General features: G+C 37.3%; 2 protein-coding genes across 2 annotated transcripts in view; both read left to right on the top strand.

Moving 5' to 3' along the window:
* Positions 1-576: 576 nt before the first annotated feature.
* Positions 577-5,969, top strand: LOC103695939 (ketol-acid reductoisomerase, chloroplastic-like). Its single transcript, XM_008777391.5, has 10 exons — positions 577-946; positions 1,055-1,147; positions 1,863-1,928; positions 3,175-3,315; positions 3,915-4,142; positions 4,327-4,444; positions 4,517-4,656; positions 4,740-4,907; positions 5,102-5,257; positions 5,371-5,969. The coding sequence occupies exons 1-10, from the start codon at positions 647-649 to the stop codon at positions 5,737-5,739; spliced, it is 1,779 nt and encodes a 592-aa protein (XP_008775613.2). The 5' UTR covers positions 577-646; the 3' UTR covers positions 5,740-5,969.
* Positions 5,970-8,283: 2,314 nt separating this feature from the next.
* Positions 8,284-21,133, top strand: part of LOC103695938 (SCY1-like protein 2 A) — a 30,654-nt gene continuing 17,804 nt past the window's right edge. Inside the window, exons 1-8 of the mRNA XM_039119556.3 lie at positions 8,284-9,086; positions 11,530-11,634; positions 13,709-13,819; positions 14,339-14,521; positions 16,176-16,302; positions 17,879-17,940; positions 18,026-18,112; positions 20,106-20,192. Of these exons, the coding sequence (XP_038975484.2) occupies positions 8,595-9,086; positions 11,530-11,634; positions 13,709-13,819; positions 14,339-14,521; positions 16,176-16,302; positions 17,879-17,940; positions 18,026-18,112; positions 20,106-20,192 (1,254 nt within the window). The 5' untranslated portion in view covers positions 8,284-8,594. The remainder of the gene's footprint in view (positions 9,087-11,529; positions 11,635-13,708; positions 13,820-14,338; positions 14,522-16,175; positions 16,303-17,878; positions 17,941-18,025; positions 18,113-20,105; positions 20,193-21,133) is intronic.

The raw sequence follows: 21,133 nt of genomic DNA, 5'->3' as shown, positions 1-21,133 counted from the left end.
ATTTAATATTAGTAGATCTCTAGCATTTACAATTTATGATTTAAATTTATTACATATTCTATAAAATAGATTTCTTTTGTGCTAAAATAAATTTTTTTATTCCTTTTTTTATTAATTATTATTATAGTTTTATTTGCTTATTTAGGTGATTTATTGCGAACAGTTTTCATGTATGATAATTATTCAAAGTGACATACGAAAAATATTTTAGAAAATATAAACAAATAGAACCTAATGAATCAAAATATCAATGAGAAAAATGATCAGGATATTTTTTATTTAATAACAGTATTAATTTGGTGTTTGGCTATTTTTCATACGCAAAATAGATTGCAAAAACGTTCTAAGAAAGTTTGTTTTTATAAAGTGCAAATTTAAGAAGCTGGGAAAGCCCCCAATAATTTACCAAGTGCTCTCGTGTACTTCTTACACGGGATCTCATCGACGATAGGCAAGCTCCGTGTACTATCATTTCCTTTTATGAGGACAAGATAATTTAACGGCTGAGATTTCTCGGAGCTGAGTTTCCGCTGTTAGGATGACAACAGCATATTTTAGTCATAAAAATCTTGTCTGCTATATAAGTATAACCACGGAAGCCTGGCCTTCATCTTTTCTTCCTCTCTCTCTTACCCACTCCTCACAGATGGCGGCGGCGACATCCTTCAAGCCTTCTTCCATCGCCGCCCCTTCCCAGGCTAAAACCCTAAAGCCGGCCCCCAAAACCCTAGCTTTTGGGTTGGGATTCTCGTCGTCGTACTCCAGATCCCCGAGGCTTCTCCTCTCCCGGATCCACACGGATGCGGCCGCGGCCGGGCGTGCCGGCGGCGGCGCCCGCGGAGCTCGAATGGTCTCTATGCCGTCCATCAGCAAGCCCGCCCCCTCTCTTGACTTCGAGACCTCTGTCTTTAAGAAGGAGAAGGTCACCCTCGCCGGCCAAGATGAGGTCTTGGACGCTCTCCTATTCTCAAATCTTTTCTTTTTTTTTTTCCCCAATTTTTTAACCCTTTCTTTGTAGTGTTCTGATGTGTTTATTGTTTCCTTTTATTATCAGTATATTGTTAGAGGTGGGAGGGATTTGTTCCATTTGTTGCCAGATGCCTTCAAGGGGATCAAGCAGATTGGCGTGATTGGTTGGGGATCCCAGGTGAAAAATCCTGTCTTTCCCCTTCCTCCTTAATTTCTCCTTTTTTTGCTGTTTTTTTTTAAAATCAACTGGCTCTAAAATAAATCCACGTAGCTGTTGAGTTTACTGATCTTGAAGAGCAGTCATGAAATTTAATGCACAAGATTGTTGCAAACATTCTCTGTGAACAACTAGAAGATACACGCAACCGCATGTAATTTTTAGTAGATACATATGGGTTCCTTCATCTTGGCATTCTCTTCTGTGTGCTATTCAAATCAATTTTAAGAAAATGAGATACCGAACATAAACGGTTGATGGGTACCGATGCACACTATTTAAGGGGAAAACTGAGGCTATTATTCACATATCTTTTAATTTTAGGTCATGATTCTGTGGATATCTAAGGGTGGTTCCCTTGCTCATTAAGGTGGCTAGTCTTTTACCCTCATCATTAAATCAGTTTACTGCTGCAAGCCCATTGTTGCATGTTTCTTTTGGAAAATCTGGAGTAGCTCCTTGAATAGCTGCTATTCTTTTGTTCTCTTTAACCCTAAAGTGCCCCGTCTTTACCCCAGATTCTGTGACAGTCTTGTGCAAACATTTTTATTTTGGAAACAAATGATTTGCCTTCATCATTCCTTGCCTATGTTTAGTGTTCGATTTGATATTTGGTCTTTTGGCTATCAACCTCTTTAGCGCATCCAATAGTAAAATTTCTCTGTTTGCTTTGCAGGGTCCTGCCCAAGCACAGAACTTGAGGGATTCACTTGCAGAGGCACGATCAGACATTGCGGTCAAGGTGAGACTGCTTCTTATATTTTACACAATCTTGCATTTGTCTGAGCACTGGAAGATGACAATCTGCTCAATTGAGCTGTGCATGAACCAATTCATATATTCTACTCTCAATTGCTGACTACAAGGGGACTGTCACCGCAAGGAAAATATGTAAAATGTTGTCAGTTTTCAATCTTCTAAATTAGTCAGACTGCCATGATAAGATAATAGATATAGAAGAGCATCATATGCTAGTATAGCCACTAAATGAACCATCTCTTCTCTTTCTTTCCAATTTAAGCCTGAGTTCCACCCCCATCCTGACTTCAAACGCAAAAATAAACTCTAACCAGCACAGATTCAAAATTTTCAGGGTTATCATCTACTATTTGATTTGCCCATCTTCTAGGTTTTTTCTCTGTGGTGGAATGTTCCAGTCGATAACTTCTTTTCTTTTTTTTTTCCTTAAGAAAAAAGATAGAACCTTGTTTTCTGTTTTAGTTTTGAGGAGTCTATGGCACTAGAAAGTGGGGTTGAATAACGATGAGATTTTTCTCTATTTTCGTCCCAGTCTTTTGCATTACACCATGCAAAGTTTAATCCTTTATCTGAATTTTTATACCATCTGAATGCTAACAACTCTGTGAAACATTGTTAGAAGAGGAACATTATAAGGAACCTGGTCAAGGCTTGTTAGAAGGGGAATCACTATAGAGAAAAATGTTTTCTTTGTTAAGAGAATATCAGACTTAAGACTTCTCGCTCTTGCTGCCTGACTTTACATGGTCAATTTTGTTGAGATTTGCTTGATTGCATCAAGCTTCCCAATATCTTGCTGACAATGTTGAGTTGTGAATATTACCTTACTCCTTCCCCTTAGATGATATAAAAGAGTAAAGTTCTTGCAATATCCCACCACATGTGAGTTAGTGAGATGTTTGAGAAAAGAGGAATAGAGGTTGCTCGAGATGAAGAAAGTACTTTGGATGAGTTGCTTTCTGAAAAAAATCTATTTTTTCACTGTTAGTGTTAGAGAGCACATTTTTTTTGGTCTAAATGCTCTTTTTCTTGTGAAAGAGTCTGAATGATCTTGATCTATTATTGTAAACCTACATTGTTTATCTTCTCTACCTTGTTGTAGACAATCTTTTACTTTTAATGTCATGCCTTCTTTTTTCTTATTACTGGAGAAACTGGGACCTCTTTTTATCCCTTAAAATGTTTTGTTATTGACATGATTGTATACTCTGCAATGTTTATATCTACAGATTGGTCTGAGAAAAGGTTCTCGTTCCTTTGAGGAAGCACGTGCTGCTGGGTTTACTGAAGAAAATGGAACCTTGGGTGATATCTGGGAGACAATTTCAGGCAGTGACCTTGTCTTGTTGCTGATTTCGGATTCTGCACAGGTTAGCATTTACATCATACACAAAAACTTCTAAACCGTTTCTGATTTAATCTGTGCCTCTCTTCACATGGTATAATATATACTTCTGAATGTCAACATTTAGGAATTGGTGCTATGAGTTCCTTCTGTTATAACTATAGTTCTTCATTCGGTCTTATGTTAAGATAGCAATTATTAATGTTTACTCTGTTTTAGATCAGGACTTATCTGTATAATTTTCAAGAATTCACAGCGTTTCAATACCCAAAAATAATTCGTAACTCTTGGAAACAAATACAACCTCATAACTAACAGGTTTAGCATTATTTCTATCTGAACTATCAGTTGAATGCAGTTCTGTTATATACATTTGAGTAATTTTTGACCTGTTATTTTTCTAGAAGTTTTGATTTTATTAGATCAATTTTCTTGAATACTCCTCTTGATTATTTGACTTGCATAAATTAATAATCTGGACTCTTTAAGTTTACAATTAGAGACTGGAGAAGTTACTTTTTAATATATTTCTAGTTAAATTTACTGTAAATGGTACTTTTACCATTGCACTTCTGTGTAAAGTTCTAAAATGTGCACTTTTTTGGTATTAATACTGTGCTGCAGGCAGACAACTATGAGAAAGTGTTCTCTCACATGAAACCAAACAGCATTCTGGGGCTGTCTCATGGTTTTCTTCTTGGGCATTTGCAATCTCTTAGTATTGATTTCCCGAAAAACATCAGCGTGATTGCTGTATGTCCTAAGGGGATGGGTCCATCAGTGAGAAGGTTGTATGTTCAGGGAAAAGAGATAAATGGTGCAGGAATCAATTCCAGTTTTGCTGTACATCAGGTATTTCTATAAACCTAAAGTTGGTTTTCAATAATTTGTGTGTCTTTGTTTATATAAATATATTTATAAACTTGGTTATATAATGCGTTCAATATTTAGCTGTGCAACGATGTAGTAGCGTATGTTGTGTGGTGTGAATAATAGATTAGCATCTTTTCACCAATTTCTTGTTTTATGTCAACAGGATGTTGATGGCAGAGCTACAGATGTTGCTCTGGGGTGGTCGGTTGCTCTAGGATCTCCTTTTACATTTGCCACTACTTTAGAGCAGGAGTACAAGAGTGACATTTTTGGGGAGCGTGGTGAGCCTCCATACCTGTTGATATGTTGGTTAAATGTTTTCACGAGTTTTCTGACTATCTGGTGGTGTTTAGGTATTTTGCTTGGTGCTGTGCATGGAATTGTTGAGGCCTTGTTTAGAAGGTACACTGAGAATGGAATGAGTGAAGAAGTGGCTTATAAAAACACAGTTGAGTGCATCACTGGAATCATGTCAAAGACCATTTCAACAAAGGTAGCTTTTTTTAAGATGCTATATATTATTTCCGGGACTGTACAGGACCACAGGTACTCATAGACGTGCACTACTAAATGCAGGGTATGCTCTCTGTATACGAGACTCTGACTGAAGAAGGGAAAAAGGAATTTAGTGCTGCATATAGTGCATCATACTATCCTTGCATGGATATCTTGTATGAATGTTATGAGGATGTTGCCTGTGGCAGTGAAATTCGCAGTGTTGTTTTAGCTGGACGACGCTTTTATGTAAGCTTATAACCCGGGTTTGTGTTTTCAGTATTAGTTAATTGAGAGTTGTGGTAATGACTTGTTTGAAGCATTTATAGTTGGACCTTAAAGAAAACATAAATATTTTCTTGTTAATGGATTTACTGATATCTTTATATGAGCTAAGAAAGGGATGTTAAAAAAATGGTGGTTTTTTGCCCCTGTCCTGACAGGAAAAGGAAGGGCTTCCTGCTTTCCCAATGGGTAAAATCGATCAGACACGAATGTGGAAAGTTGGTGAGCGAGTCCGTGCAGCTCGACCTGAGGGGGACTTGGGCCCCTTGCACCCCTTTACTGCTGGGGTTTATGTGGCTCTAATGATGGCTCAGGTATCACATTCCCTCCTGTCCTTTCAATGTACCTTACTAATTGGATTAGTTTATTCTTGATGTAAATTTGCTGAAATTATTAACACATTTTTCTTTTATTAAATGTTTTGCAGATTGAGATCCTAAGAAAGAAGGGACATTCTTATTCAGAGATCATTAATGAGAGTGTGATCGAGTCAGTGGATTCCCTAAATCCTTTCATGCATGCTCGTGGGGTGTCATTCATGGTGGACAACTGTTCCACAACCGCACGCCTTGGATCAAGAAAGTGGGCTCCGCGTTTTGATTATATCCTCACTCAGCAAGCATTGGTAGCTGTCGACAAAAACGCTCCTATTAATCAGGACCTACTCAGCAACTTCTTGTCTGATCCAGTTCATGGTGCTATTGAAGTCTGTGCAGAGCTGAGGCCAACTGTTGACATATCCGTGCCTCCTGATGCAGATTTTGTGCGCCCAGAATTGCGACAAACTGGCAATTGAGAAATGACAATAGATTTTGATATATAGCTCAGAGCCGGTGAGATATTTGGAGAGGGTAATCTTAGGATTAAATCTTTTTAAACATCTAGGTTGTATGTGCATGGGAACATTGTGCACTCTATGACTCTGTAGTGTCTGAATAAATTGGTGCGTAGCAGGGCATCAATCGTGTGTACGTTGCACTTGTTTGACAGTAATTGAGGAATATCTGGGAGTCATTTGTAGCTTTCTGAGATCTTTTTTTTTTGGCCCAGATGATAACCGAGTTTTTGATGCGAGTCACACAGCTGGGCATCCAGATATGGAATTGCAAGGTGCCTTAATTATGCAGAGATTACAGTTCTGAATGTTGGACCAATCCATGCTCTCAATGAACCTGTTTCTTTTGATCTCGTTTGCATGAAGTAAATCTGTCATCTACAATGAACAAGCTGGACAGCTTGGAGTGTTCTTCTTACGTATGTTTAGCAACTTCTTCTGATCATAAGTTTGCAACGACGAACATTATGTAAGCAATCTTCTGTATCTTAGCATGCTCGTTAAAGTATCTTTAAGTGCAGTTAAATTTCCAGCAAATGAAAATGAGCACGTTTTAGTGTAACAAAGCCAGGAGAAACTTGAGAGAAGATGCACTTACAGTTGCACCTGCGGATTGTGTTGAAGATATCTTGCCTCGTGAAGGAAAATCGCATGCTCTTCATAACTAGGATTATTTCTAGGAGCAAATATGGTCACGATCCCCAATGAGAGACTTTGGTTCCCAAGTGCATTATATATTAAACAAGGACGCAGGATAAGTTCTGAGACATTGTGAGATGGCTCGAGTAAGAGAGATGATAGAAGAGTAGAGACTAGAGAGATGATATAAGTGCTTGCGTGAATGTATAGTTTTTTGTTCTTTGGCTTGTTTGTTTTTTCAGATATGGGTGAGAACTTGTGCTGAAAAGAAACAATACTTGCAAACATGTGAACCACACATGCCATGTCCAAGGTTACCAGCATTTTAAAGTAGGAATATATATATGAGGCAAAAAAAAAAAACCAGTATGTTTTTTTCTTTTTTTTTTCAGGAAAATTTTATTAAAAATCAGCAGCAGAAGTTACAAGAGGGTGGCGGGGAACAACAGAGGAGTTTACAGAAGTGGAAGCTAGAAAATTTTAGGCGAGTTTTATATGCACTCCTAATTTCCTTAAGCTCGTAACAACTGCATATGGTTTCCTCTTACCCAGTGCAAACATTTCCCCTAATTAAGTATTTAATGCTCCTAATATCTGCAACCTTGAATGCTTTTTATCCCTGAATATCCTGCTGTTCCATTCAATCCAAAGTCTCTAGCAGATAGCTATAGATATCATATTCCACCGAAGCTAGTCAGCCTTCCTAATCTTGTTCTTCATCTCCTCCTAACATCTTCCAAAGGAGCTGTTACACCATGCATGCCTAACTTGTGAAGGAAATGAAGAGCACATTCTTCCAATTTTCCACAGAATACACAAGATCAGGGACCTGTCCAGTTTCTTTTTCTAAAGTTGTATACTATCAGAGCTTGTTTTGAAGAAGTATCCAAAACAGAATTTTAAGTTTGTCACAGGAGACTTCCAAAGAAGAGGAGCTCTTCTTTGAGATTAAAAGAAAAATTATAAGCAATGAGATTATTTAGGAAGATATTTTTCATTTCTGTGTTAAATAGTGGTTTATCCATGGTAGAAAATGCATCATCATTATGGCCATGTACTACTACTAATATCCAGGAAGAATTAACGTGGATTATAGTCCCGACCAAGGAGGACTTGTTCTAAATTAAGAAGTTTTTTTTGGCCATAAATTGTTAAAGAGTCGGTCCTTTTCAGTGACTCCGGTGCTTAAAAAAAAAAAGAAAAAAGTGATTGACCTATATAATTGCAAGGGAATGGGAAGGTGATTGTCACTCCAAAATGATAAAGAGAGAAGTCTTGGAAACTAAACAATTGGTAAGTCTTGCATTACAATGAAGAGAGGTTTTTGGGACATGAACGAGCTTCCCCAACAAAAAAAAAGAAGAAGGGAAAAAGAGCTCAATTGGTTTAGAAATGTTATGGAGCATACATGACAAAGCTAATAAAGAGATGTATAGACCAAGAAAAGATATCGAAAAGGAGATCTAAATAGAACAAATCAAAGACTTGGTCTTGAATTTGAATAAAATGTCAAAAAATTAAGCAAGTAAGGAAACAACCGCATTCATGAGATGCTCTATTTCAAACCAAATTATAAAAAAGACTCATCATGAACCAGATTATTTTAAACTTCCCATTCAAGGAGAAATTTAGGACAAACGGTGAGCAATGGAGAAATCCTACCCCTTCACACTTTCCTGCTACAACCATACAACTACAGTCTACAGTACTCTCTCATCTCCTCTATCTATTTTATAATATTTTCAGCTCAACGGTCACCTGCGAGCGGGAGTGCAATGGACGTCCGCATCGTCAGTCGATTAATCCATCCGATAAACGACGTGTAGCAGCCTTAACCCCTAAGCTTCCCAGAAAATTGCCCACACCAGGTGCGCCTTTTTTATATTTATCCGCGAGGCATCGCACCATCAAAGCCGAGTTTTTTCATATTTATATTTAGAAAAATTAGATTCATAATAGACGAAACGAGAGGAGTAAAACGAGTATAGAGGGTCACCGTTGACAGCCCATGTCGGTGTCTTCCTCCCTTCTTTCCTCCCCTTCCACCACCAAACCCTAGAGAGAGAGAGAGAGAGAGAGCGTCCGGTGGGCGGAGGAAAAGATCTCCCATTCTCTCTAAAATTCGCATTTCTACCGCCTGCTTTTCCCCCCGAATTTTCGAGGGCGTGCCATCGATCATGGCGCTCAACATGAAGACCTGGACCCAGGCGCTGGCCAAGACAGCGGCGGTGATCGAGAAAACGGTACAGACCACGGTCCAGGAGGTGACCGGGCCGCGGCCGCTCCAGGACTACGACCTCCTGGACCCGATCGGCTCCGGCGGACCGGGCATGGCCTGGCGGCTCTTCGCCGGCCGGCCCCGCCCGTCCGCCCCCTCGACCCAGTACCCGCTCGTCTGCGTCTGGGTCCTCGACAAGCGTGCCCTCGCCGAGGCCCGCGCCCGTGCCGGCCTCTCCAAGGCGGCCGAGGACGCCTTCCTCGACCTCCTTCGCGCCGACGCCACCCGCCTCGTCCGCCTCCGCCACCCGGGCGTCGTCCACATCGTCCAGGCCCTCGACGAGAGCAAGAACGCGATGGCCATGGTTACCGAGCCTCTCTTCGCGTCTGTCGCCAACGCCCTTGGCAACCACGACAACATCCCCAAGGTCCCCAAGGAGCTTAGGGGCATGGTACGCTCTCTCTCTCTCTCTCTCTCTCTCTCTCTCTCTCTCTCTCTCTCTCTCTCTCTCCCCCCCCTCCCCCAAGATGTAATCGTTTCTATATTATGCTGTTCTCTTATCTAGATCTGGGGATCTAGACGTCGATTGGTGCTTTGATCGATGTGATGTCTTGAGATGATTCTGATCCATAGGAATTTCAAGATATGGGGAGTGGGATCTGGACCTCCGGACATTGTGGGATGGGTGGTATAGATGAATTATTAATCTGCTTGCCTTGATTGAGCTTTACCAGTTTGGGTTAGATTTAGGGAAGTGGATAACAATGGAGAATCCCTCCAAGATTTGGAAATTTATATTGATTTAAGGGGATAAGATGACTTATCTCGTAAATTTATATTGATTAATATAAATTTATATTGATTTATATTGATTTAAGGAAAGAAAGAAAGGTTTTACAAAGAGCTCGGGTTAAAGAATAGGAAAAAGGGAAATTTGTGGATCTTAATAGGATATATTGTTATTAAATTAATAAGATCTAGCATTATGTCAACAATTTCAGCCATTTAGCCTGCAAGCAATTGGAAAGCTGAGAATTCATATAATTAAGTTCAGGTATACCCACCAAGATCTGTTGAGGCTTTACTGCCGATATGCATTGTGTTTGGATTGTGGAAATTCATTGCTATATGCTATTATTTTTTAGATTTATATAGATGGAGCTGCCTTGATTACAGATTTGACAACAATTCGTATTGGGGCAACCTCTGATTATATCCATGTGGATGCTGTCTGCAATTATGTTTCCTTAAAGACTCACTGCTAATTTCTATTTGCAACTATGACTAAGAGTTCTTGCCTGTTTTTTTAAGCTTGGATAAACATTCGGAATACATTGTGAATATAGCTAAACTTTCTTTCATACACCTCAAATAGTCTTATCTCATGAGTTTGCCAAACAATATAAATATGCCCCTAGATTGCTTACTTCCTAGTATCAATTAGAGAGCTTGCATCTAAACCCTAGTTGACCTAAAGGATGAGACAGGAACATATATGTCTAGAGGTGCATCTTGTCCTCATCCATTTTAATATAATCCTAAGAATATATATTTCTTTTCTTTTCTAGAATGAATTCATGGTTGCAATAACAAATTTTGTTGTCTAATATTATGGTCGTCAGTTTTAACGATCCTTATCTTCTTAATCCTAAACCTGCAGCAGAGTTGCATTTAATTCTTTTTATTTGGTTTGATAAACTTTCTATTATTTTTATGTGTGTATTTATGGCTTTTTACTCACCCTTCATGCCACCTCAATTGCAACTCAATATAATCTATAAATATCCAGCAATAGCCTCTTTCTGACTATCAAAATTTGATAATTTAAAACTTGCGAAATCTAGGGGCTTGGAGATGATCCTTTATGGAGACTTGTTGCTCTTGGCACCCCCTTGTCTAGGTTGAGGAGTTTGGCTTATAATTCTCTCAGTCACATTGTCTAACGCTGTCAATATATTGTCTGACATGTTTTTGTTCCTTGTTTCCCACCAAATAAGATCTTTTGCTACATAGATCCTACTAGCATACTAAAAAAATGAACATAGATATGATCTGGACAAGAGAATAAATATGCGAGATTTCACGTATTCTGTTTTGTCCAAATTATGCCCATTGAAAGAGGTGGGAATAGCTCACTGACTCCCCAAAGTTTTTTTTCTGCCTTTCTATTACGTTGTCCTCTGTTTCTTGCTTGATGATCTTACTAGATCTTTGCTGACTGACTCTTGAGTGCAGAGTGATGGTTTGACGGGGCATCTTTACTTGGTGTCTTATTTGATAATTAGACCATAGAATCAGGTGGTTGGGTTCTTAGCTTCTTTCCTTAAGAAAAGGGTTACCATACAGTCTAGGCATGGTAAGCTTGAGACCTTAGCCTGAAACTTGGGAAAGCATTGGGTGTTTGATAGAGTGTTGGGAAGCTTGACACTTTTGATGTGGCATATTTTGTCTGAGGATTGACTTATAATGATAAGAAAAAGGATGTTCAATGTTTTGGGCGTATTTTCGCTGTACTGTCAATTGCTATTTTTGGATTCTTTTGATTTTTGTTATTCTTAGGAAAGCTTTCCAGTGCCTATTGCAGTTCTTCTAAGATATCTGCATGACAAAGTCTTCCATCTTCTGGATGTCTACTATTGGTTCATCTTGTTTCCATGTCCATTCCAGTTTTTTTTTTCTTTTTTTTTTCTTCTGCATGTAGTTGGTTTTGGGGTTGTCCAGTTACGGAGTCAGATGCAGACCAATTTTATCATTCAATTGTTTAGTTTGTTTTAGCGGCGGTTCTTCGAGGATGTTTATGATTCAGATGAATTCTAATATTGTTTAAGTAATAGTGTTATCATTTTTTCTTTGTTTTCTTAAAATGACCAGGTAGTTTAACCATGTTTTGGCAGGAGATGGGGCTCTTGGAGGTCAAACATGGGTTACTCCAGATTGCAGAAACCTTAGATTTTCTTCATAACAATGCTCACCTTGTACATCGAGCTATATCTCCTGAGGTTAAGTACTCCAGATTTAACTAGTGTCATGTTGTGAAACATCTTCATTTGTGCTCTTTTGGGAATATTTACTTTTGTGAACTTGCTGGATCATGATGGTTTTATTAGAAATTTAGAATACATGTGGTGCTTACATGTCTATTTTATTATTGTTGACTCTATGCTTGTTTCATCTGTATCTAGTTTTTGCTCTATTTTGCTTATAGGTGATTCATTGAACTTACTAAAATTCACTGGTGTAAAGGACAATATGCAAATTCAAAGTAAAAAGGGGATCATGTGAATTATAGCTAAAGGAGAATCCCTAGAGATCCTAATTTGCTAGCTCTAGTCTGGATGCATTCCTTAATGGAGATCCAATTTTCCTCTAAAAGTAATACAAAATGAAGAATGGAGATATCATTTTAAATGAAAATTATGCAACATGCCCAGTAGAAATAAATTGGAAGGGCAAGACCTGTGCCTTTCTATCTGTACTCTTGGTTGGTCAAGTGAGTTCTAAACTTCGCAAGGAGAAGTTAACTCAACTCAACTCAAATTTGTTAGTCGACCAAAGAAGTTTGCTCTGTTAGTCTGTTCATGATGAATGCTGAAGATATTCCGTTGAATCTTAACAGTTCTTGGGCATTCTTGTAAAGTCATTGTTTTTGTCGCATGCATGACATTTTAATGGAGCCTATTGGATCTTGTACGATGGCTGGCAAATAGTACCTTGAACTTCAAATTCAGCATTACTTTTGGTTTTTGGCTAAGATCAACTTCTAATTGATAGTCTCTTAGTAGCAGGAATTTTCCACTTAGGATAGCACATCCGAGAGACGTGCTTATTTGTCAATGCACCCAACATGCTTCCAATAACTAAGATATTCTGAATTATATCTACGTATAGTCATGCGAAATTCCTCTTGCCTCATATTTGGGAAGGTGCCTCAGGATGATCCTAACGTTCTTTGATATAGGTCTATAATTGATGAGGATTAATCACTGAATTTGTCCTTATTGTCTGGACGGTTGGCCATGTAGTAGGTAGTTTGCTAGCGGTTTGCACCAAACCCATCATGTGGTGAGTAATGAGATAATCAACAGTATAAGGCTGATAATATACAACACTGGAGCACCTTCTATTTGTCAAAGACCTAACTCTTTCGTACTTTCTCTAGTACAGGGGGCAAGGACTGTTGGCTAAACCTGCTACGGCATTTGTACTTGAATTCTTTTCCATTGAAAAAGTAGCAAAACTAGTTTGATCTGGATGGTCCCTTCCCCGTTCGCTTTCCTTCTTCTTCTCCAGCTCTAGGAATGCACCCCGTTTTCTGAGTCAGAATCGTACCAGTGAGCCACTGGTATGGTTCGAAACGGGCCAGTTCGGGTCGGTTCTGCTGACATTGGGTTGCACGAGGTTCTTTTACAATCTGTGAATCATGTTCTGATCTTTTTTTTCTTTTTTTGCTAAAGCAGACCTGAAAGCACTATAACTTATTTTGGGCATTATGATAGGTTGAGATGACTAGATAATCTGTCCTTTCATGTCTAACTAACCATGAAACCGTTAACTTTCCAGCGAAACCTTTTTTTTGACTTGGACATCTTGTTCTAATATATTCTATGATCTGCTCCTTTGATACTTATGTTTATATGACTTCTATTATAAATTATAATTATTTTTAACTCTATATTTTTTTCATGTTCATTGTAAAAAAAGACTGTATAGATTTGCTTGTCAAATATGTTCTCTGTGTATCAATTTTTTCTTTTCATGCCTGTATCCCCATTTACTTTCATCACTTTGCATTTGCATTTCTGTCAGGAATATTCTTTTTGTCATGCTGTGGAATCACATAGAGCTTCAACATGAAAATTCTTTTACTTCTTAGTTAAAAGTAGTACAGGTTATTGCATATAGTTAGTAATGTATGGAAAACCTGATTAGACTTGTTACCAATTTTTTGCATTCTGTAACCCCTTACACTGCATTGAACTGTTATGCTTAAGGTCATTCTCAAGGACCAATCCCATAATCCTGTAGTCTGTAAGCTTTGGCATGTCAATTATTCACTTGATTTTGCTGTTGCAGACAGTCTTTATAACTGCAAGTGGAGCTTGGAAGCTTGGTGGGTTTGGTTTTGCCGTCTCTATTGACCAGGTCTCAGGTGGTTTGACATCCATGCAGCAGTTTCATTATCCGGTCAGTTTTTAACTGTTTCAAAAGACAGGCTACTGCCTTCTTTGTGTTTTGTTTCTGTTTTCTTTAACTTGTTTTCTTCTTCTTCTTTTTTTTTAATATTTGTTGTTATGTACTTCACCCATACAAAGATGGATACACGCAAGCACTCTACTACTATATATTGCGACTCATATTCTATGTTTGATGCCAGTATTATCGGTTGATCAATACCATGTTGCAAGGTTCTCAATTGCAATACCAGACCCTGCACTGGTACCATGTTGGTATGGTATTAGTATACCCGATATAAGATTTTGTTCATTGTGCCTATATTTGGTTTGCCCCCCCATACTGAATATCAGTTTGATACCAGTGTGGTATGGGATGTCTAGTATGGGTGGTACACTGATATTGCGAACCTTGCTATGCTGGGTTATGTTGCATTTGAACTTGTCATTATGATTATCTGTGTAGTAGTTATCTGTCTGTGTCAAAAAATTGCTGCCAAACCTTTTATTTGCTGGATTTTTGTGTAATCAGGAGTATGACGTTGAGGATTCCATGTTACCCCTTCAACCATCTCTAAATTATACTGCTCCAGAATTGGTTCGCAGCAAAGCACCCACTGCAGGATATTCTTCTGACATTTTCAGTCTTGGATGCCTCGCGTACCATTTGGTTGCCCGCAAGCCACTTTTGGATTGTCATAACAATGTTAAGATGGTGTGTATCATTGCTTATTGTTTGTTTTTAGCTAAAGTCTTTTTCTTCAAATCTTTAAGATTTTATCTTGTATAAGATTACTTTCATTGTTATTTTTTTTTGATATGTTAGAAAATTTCTTCTTGAGTTCATTGATCCTCTCATTAATGTGGTCACTTTGACTGGTGGAAGTTAAATGCATGTTTCTTGAATACTAGGTAAGGATAGATGTTCGGGACCAGTGAACTTTGGGTCTGTAAGATGATAACATGAATTTTGTACTCCTTCAAGGTGTGTTTTTTTTGTTGGCTGTATCATATATGTTTGGTGTGAGGAGCTGGTGTACCAAAAAAAAAAAGGTGGGTTTTACATTTTCTATGAACACATTGAAAAGTATAAGTGAGAATAATATATCTTTAGTCTGATTGCACGAGGAACAGGCCAGTCCACAATTCCAACCATGTTTAAATACTATCAATTCTGTTTACTTTCTTAATTAATCTTGAAATCGCTGTATATATTGATACTACATTTGCATGAATTTTCTTCTATTTTTATTGGGCTTTGAGGATTATGTCTTGATTTGTCTCTTTGGCTTGTGATTTGTTGCTTATGGATAAAATGCATTTCCCAGTGTTAGATCATGTGTTCTTCCCTTTTCATTTGGAAACTTCTAAAGCTTACTGTATTGATGTTCGGAGACTTAGATAACTGTTTGTATGGATAGGAATGGTCATTGGAGAGATGAGAAATTTAAGTTGGTTATACGATAGAACAAGGTAATGTGAGTCTGGAACTTAAAAAAGATTTTATTAGATGAATTGTTGGAGCTTCTCCAAATAAAGGTCGTGGCTAGGCCACCAAAAAATAAGTTTTGAGGGGACTCCTGTAAAGAGTTGAATGTGTTGGTGTGAAAGAGGAGGGAGATACCCTGGAAGTCATCAATGAAAGCTATGAAGAATGATCTGAAAAATTTATATTGATAATGTATGCAGCTTTTGCAAGAATCAGTGGACAAGAACACAAAACATAGAGAAATCCATCTTGTACCCATAAAGCATCTTTCTTTTTTTAAGCTATGCTTATTGGATAATTTGTCAGTTCCAAGAGTCTTTTTTTCTGACCTTTTTTTGGGTAAACTACAGCTGTGTTTATACTGCAATTGTTTAGTCAGTGATATCAAGGAGAATATATGGGAAGATTTGATTGCTTCGTAAGGCTATTTCTGAAAAACCTCTTTGTTCTGCACACAGATGATATGATTCCAGAATAGGTCTACATTTGTTTCTGTGTCTGCCATGATGTATTATTATTAGATATTGGGATTGACCATGCTTTTTCTCTCTGAATGTTTTATTTACCTATTGGCAATTTCATGCATATTATAGTTGATGTGTCAATAATTTGAGATATGATAACAAAAAAAGCTTTGGTTTGTTTGTATGGTCTGGAAATTCTTTTAATTTCCCATCATCATGTACATGCAATTTTTGTTTGATTATTTGTGCTATTCTTCTTTAACTGACACCATTATTATTTAGATATGTTAGTAAAAGTATTGTGGGTAAGTTGAGCAATGGATGGGTTTGCCTTGATGCATTTCAAGTAATACAGGCTGTAGATACTATCTCTTTACTTTTCATAATTTATTTATAATAGTTGTTTGCTCTTACAGTACACAAATAGCTTGACATACTTAACAAGTGAAGCATTCTCAGTCATTCCTCCGGAGCTGATTGTGGACTTGCAGAGTATGTTATCTGTGGATGAGGCAGCTAGGCCAAGTGCTTCGGATTTCACAGGTAGAAACATGACTATTAATCTGCTTTCGGTTTGCTATTATCAGTGTTTGAATATTTAATGAGTTTGGTCCTAATGATTACTGTTAACTAAATATCTCGCATTTTCTTGCAACATTTGTTCATGTGGGAACTAGTATGCTGTAGCTGCCTGGCAAAAGCATTGGATTGAATTGTTTACCAATGTTTTCATGGATTCCTTTTAGTTCATTTGAAATTATATTTAATTCTTAATTGTTCAATTTTGAAAGAAATTAGAAGCATTGTTTCATCAATTAGTTTCTATTTTTTTATTGGTCAATATCAATATTGTTTTTCTTTTCTTATGGCTTTATTAAGCCTAATTTAAATATTGAGGTGGTGATGAAAGGATGAACTACTTTAAGTACTTTATTGCATGCTGTTGGCTGGCAAGATAAATGAAAAATAAGCCAACGATTACAAGTTCTAACATTTCTAAAAGAAAAATGGGTATATGAAAGATAAGGTCAATATTCTATTTGAAGAGCTGAGTTGTTACTAATAGTAAACAAGGAAAATAATGCTATAACTAGCTAGCTAAAGGAAATATAAAGAACCTGATGGGTCTTGGAGAAGCTTGTATGTATGTGTACTTCAGCAGCCACCTAACACAAGCTTGGCCTTCTTTAATGGTGCTACATTTAAGCTGTATGTAAGTTTACTGAAACTCAAAGAAGATTGTATGTGCCAACTTTTTCTTGAGGAGTCTCATGATATTTAATAAATGAGATTTCTGGGCAAATATAATGGGTGATCAACTACAAAGACTTGCTGATGGTATGGAACAGTCAGAACCTTTGAAATGTTATGCAGTAATATGCATACTAAAGTTAGAATAGAAGGTTTCTAATATTGTTGGGGCTTGAATTATGAAATACAGTGATATATTATTGCTAATTTATTACATTATTGCTATACACAAGAAGTCAGAGTTCATACATAGAGGAAATTGCCATTATTGGGATATAAATTTTAATGATAAGTGATAACGATAACCTAAGATGGTAACTGTAGGACTGGGGTGGGACATCATAGTTTATAAGTGGCAGTTTTTCCTGTGCTAATCAATTTAGCGATGAAGTTCTTGTTTCTTCTTTTTTCCCCTGAACATTTTCGATGACAAAAAAATTGCTGTAATAGACATAGATCTCTAATGTCAAATTATAAAGTAAATTAAAGTTTTTGCTGATCCATTCCTGTGACACTTAAAAAGTGGCACTTGAGGGTAAATTTTGGTGCAATGGTAAGATTGCTCCATTGTGACCTGGAGGTCATGGGTTCGAAACACGGAGACAACCTCTCGGCATGTAAGGTAAAGATACATATATCTGACCCTCCCTGAACCTCACAATAGTGCAAGCCTCGTGCAAGCCTCGTGCACTGGACCACCTTTGTTGTGACACTTGTAATCTGTTTGATCATTCCGAACTTTTACTTATATCTGACCCTCCCTGAAGTTCCAGGCAAGATTCCAGAACAATGTCACTTCTGTTGCTAAACTTTTGTTTCACTAGATAGTATTGCTGGTTATCTCAAGACTGATTTGTTGGTTTTGCAGGTTCTTCTTTTTTCCGGCTTGATACTAGGTTGCGTGCTCTTCGTTTCCTGGACCATATGCTTGTATGGTTTCCTGCTTTTGAGTTTGCTTAGTTGTTTCTAGCTAAAGGCCTGAGACTTCTAATCTTCTTGTTTTATCATTTTTCAGGAAAGAGATAATATGCAGAAGACTGAGTTTCTAAAGGCATTATCTGATATGTGGAAAGATTTTGATGCTCGTGTGCTGCGGTATAAGGTTTGATTCATTTTACTTCTCCATATATCTACGTTATCTTGTCTATGATATCAGTCATTTCACTCTCTTAGTTATTCTAGGAACTGCATTCATTGGACTTGATTTCCAAGGAATTATCTCTGTATATTTGAATTTTTTTTTCAAAAGAAAAGAAAAAAATACATATAGATACTTTCTTCAACACAGAACTGAATCCTTTCTACAAAAGAACAAGCCTCATATATATTTTTCTTTCTCTTGTTCTCGTCATTAAGAGTTATTTTGCATTTCTTTCTAGAAAAGTACCATTTGCATTGCAGTTCATTATAGCTGCATATTCTTTTGCAGCTATCGGCATGATGGGATTAAAACAGAGTACATTGTCTAGTGTTACTAACATCGCAGAGCCTTTATGATTTTAGCTGGTACCCTAGGCCCATGTCAATTGTGTTGTCTAGAACTTCTCGCTACATAAAATTGTACTTCCTATCTTCTAGTTGTCTTTCCTTTAACGATCATCATGAAAATTGAGAAATTCTTATGTCTTGATCTCAAGATGATGCCAATCTTAAACAAATTGATGTTGACATTCTTTGCCAAACTAACTTCAAGCAAGAGAGTATTCTGTCCATGACCTGGGAGACCAGTTGGTGCAAGGAAGCCTTCCTTATGCATTACAGTGTTCCACTTTGTGCCAACAACTTGACATCTTCAAGATTGTTGCTGGACTTATGAAGGTGCAAAAAGAAGGGTTTTGCGAAGGAAATTGCATCAATCCATTTGGTATCAGTTAATGAATTAGAAGCAAGAGATTCTTTTTCAAAATATAAATTTATTTGTGTTAATATGCATGCTTTATACCATTTTCTCCTCATAGTTGTTGAAGGTGCATTTTGTTATGGTTACTGTAGATCCCCACCAGCACTTTGGTGCATTGTGGCATTGCTGGTTGCTTATTGTTTCAAGAATGTCGTGAAAGCATGATAATCATCATATTAAATAAAAAATATTTATACATGCATGCACTTTATATGCTTTATCTCTTGTTTTTCTATTAATCAAATTCTCTAGAAGTTTTGGGATTAAACAACTAGAAGATTCCTAGGTTTACAAGGATAGAGTTTATATATGTGCTGTAAATCCATTATACATGTTGTAGAAATGCAAAGTTTCATATATGGCGTGGTTGATTCTCTTAATCAATTCTTTTCTTGACATGAGCTCGGTCCAGCCCATGTACCTCAATGTTGTATATACTGAGCTAAACTGAAATACCAATATGAGGCTTCACAATCTTAAGCTTCCTAACAGATATCATGACATAATTCTCTTTAGAGAAACATCTTGGCAGATATGCATTAATAATCATGTGATGGATTAAGTTAACTAATAAAGCATGACAGGTGATACATGGCCATCTACTTGGCTGATCACATGATTCTGTGATATGTACTTTTTCTTGTGTGCTGCAAGTATTGATGAGAGATTAGTGGGAAGAAATGAAAGGTAGTTCTATAAAGGTTGATTCTCTTAATCAATTCTTTTCTTGACATGAGCTCGTTCCAGCCCATGTACCTCAATGTTATATATACTGAGCTAAACTTAAACGCCAATATGAGGCTTCACAATCTTAGCTTCCTAATAGATATCATGACACATTCTCTTTAGAGAAACATCTTGGCAGATATGCATTAATAATCATGTGATGGATTAAGTTAACTAATAAAGCATGACAGGTGATACAAGGTCATCTACTTGGCTGATCACATGATTCTGTGATATGTACTCTTTCTTGTGTGCTGCAAGTATTGATAAGAGATTTAGTGGGAAGAAATGAAAGGTAGTTCTATAAAGGTAGTTTTACAACAAGTAAGGTTGACATAGATAAAAGCTCTGTGCCTCCTTTCAGGTAGATTTTCTTTTTAGTATTCTAAATCTCTTTTTTTTTCAGAAAAATTAAAGCCCTATATTGCATTGCCTTTATCATGTAGTTTGTTAACTTTTTTTTTTACAGGTTCTTCCACCTCTTTGTGCTGAGCTGCGAAATATGGTTATGCAGCCAATGATTTTACCCATGGTTCTCACAATAGCCGATTCTCAGGTATTTTTCATGTTCTGGTCCTTTGAATCTCTGTGGCATCCAAATCAGTGTGAAGAATGGTGATAATCTTTCCTTATCCAATTCTGTTTCTTGAGGATTGTCATTGTACAAAACATGCTTCAGTATTATATATCTGTTCATGGAAGGAATTTCGGTCGCCTACTCTTGTTTAATTGATTGGATATGATTTAGGCTGTGTTTGGCATTGTCATCACTTTTTTTTAAAAAAAATAAAAATAGAAAATTTGTTTCTATTTCTTTCTAAATTTTTGACAACAGAAACCTGTTTGGTAGTCATTGTTATTATTTTATTTTTCACAACAAAAAATAGGAAAACATGTTTGGTATGCCAAAATAGGAAATCCTTTTGCGGTGCCTTTCCCACGGTAGAATCTAGGCATGCAACCTCCAGCGATCATCAAGTGGAGGATACGTGAGATACACCATGAATTGCTGGGCGTCGTCCGTCTCATGGATACATGCTGAATGAATTCTGGCGAGGGTAGCATAACACTTGACATTCACATACATTCTGGTCCCTCCCACCACCACGATGTTGAATGTTGTTGTTGTTTTTGACAACATCGTTGTTTTCATTATTGGCAGAGAAGCCGCTGCTGATAAGGAGGATGGTGGGGTGGAGAGGCAGGAGGGAAGGAAGAGGGAGGAACTTCTTGGTGAAGGAGGTGGGGATGGAGGCGACGAGGTAGTAGTAGTTGAGGACAGAAATAAATGATGGGAGCCGAGACTCGGTTTGATTTCATGGTTCAAAAAGTTATTTTTAAAAATAGTGGAAGTAAAAAAATTTTCATTTCCACTTTTTTCTATAAATTATGGAAGTTACTTTTAAAAATAAAAAATAAAAATGAGGGAACCAAACATCTTTCTTGCATCAGATTTCATGTTTTAATTTTTAAAAATAAAAAACAGGGAAATGAAAA

This window comes from Phoenix dactylifera, chromosome 1 (assembly GCF_051530095.1).
Source record: "Phoenix dactylifera cultivar Ajwa chromosome 1, Ajwa_hap1_PhDact_Kaust_v1.1, whole genome shotgun sequence".
In the NCBI taxonomy this organism is placed as follows: domain Eukaryota; kingdom Viridiplantae; phylum Streptophyta; class Magnoliopsida; order Arecales; family Arecaceae; genus Phoenix; species Phoenix dactylifera.
Note: the sequence above shows the minus strand (reverse complement) of the source record. Positions and strands in the feature narration are given on the sequence as shown.

What these genes read in the sequence shown, in the direction of transcription:
- LOC103695939 (XM_008777391.5), top strand. Translation starts at nt 647, where the DNA reads ATGGCGGCGGCGACATCCTTCAAGCCTTCTTCCATCGCCGCCCCTTCC. An exon ending in TGATTTCGGATTCTGCACAG is followed by an intron (nt 3,316 to 3,914) that starts GTTAGCATTTAC and finishes ACTGTGCTGCAG; the next exon opens with GCAGACAACTATGAGAAAGT. An exon ending in TAGCTGGACGACGCTTTTAT is followed by an intron (nt 4,908 to 5,101) that starts GTAAGCTTATAA and finishes CTGTCCTGACAG; the next exon opens with GAAAAGGAAGGGCTTCCTGC.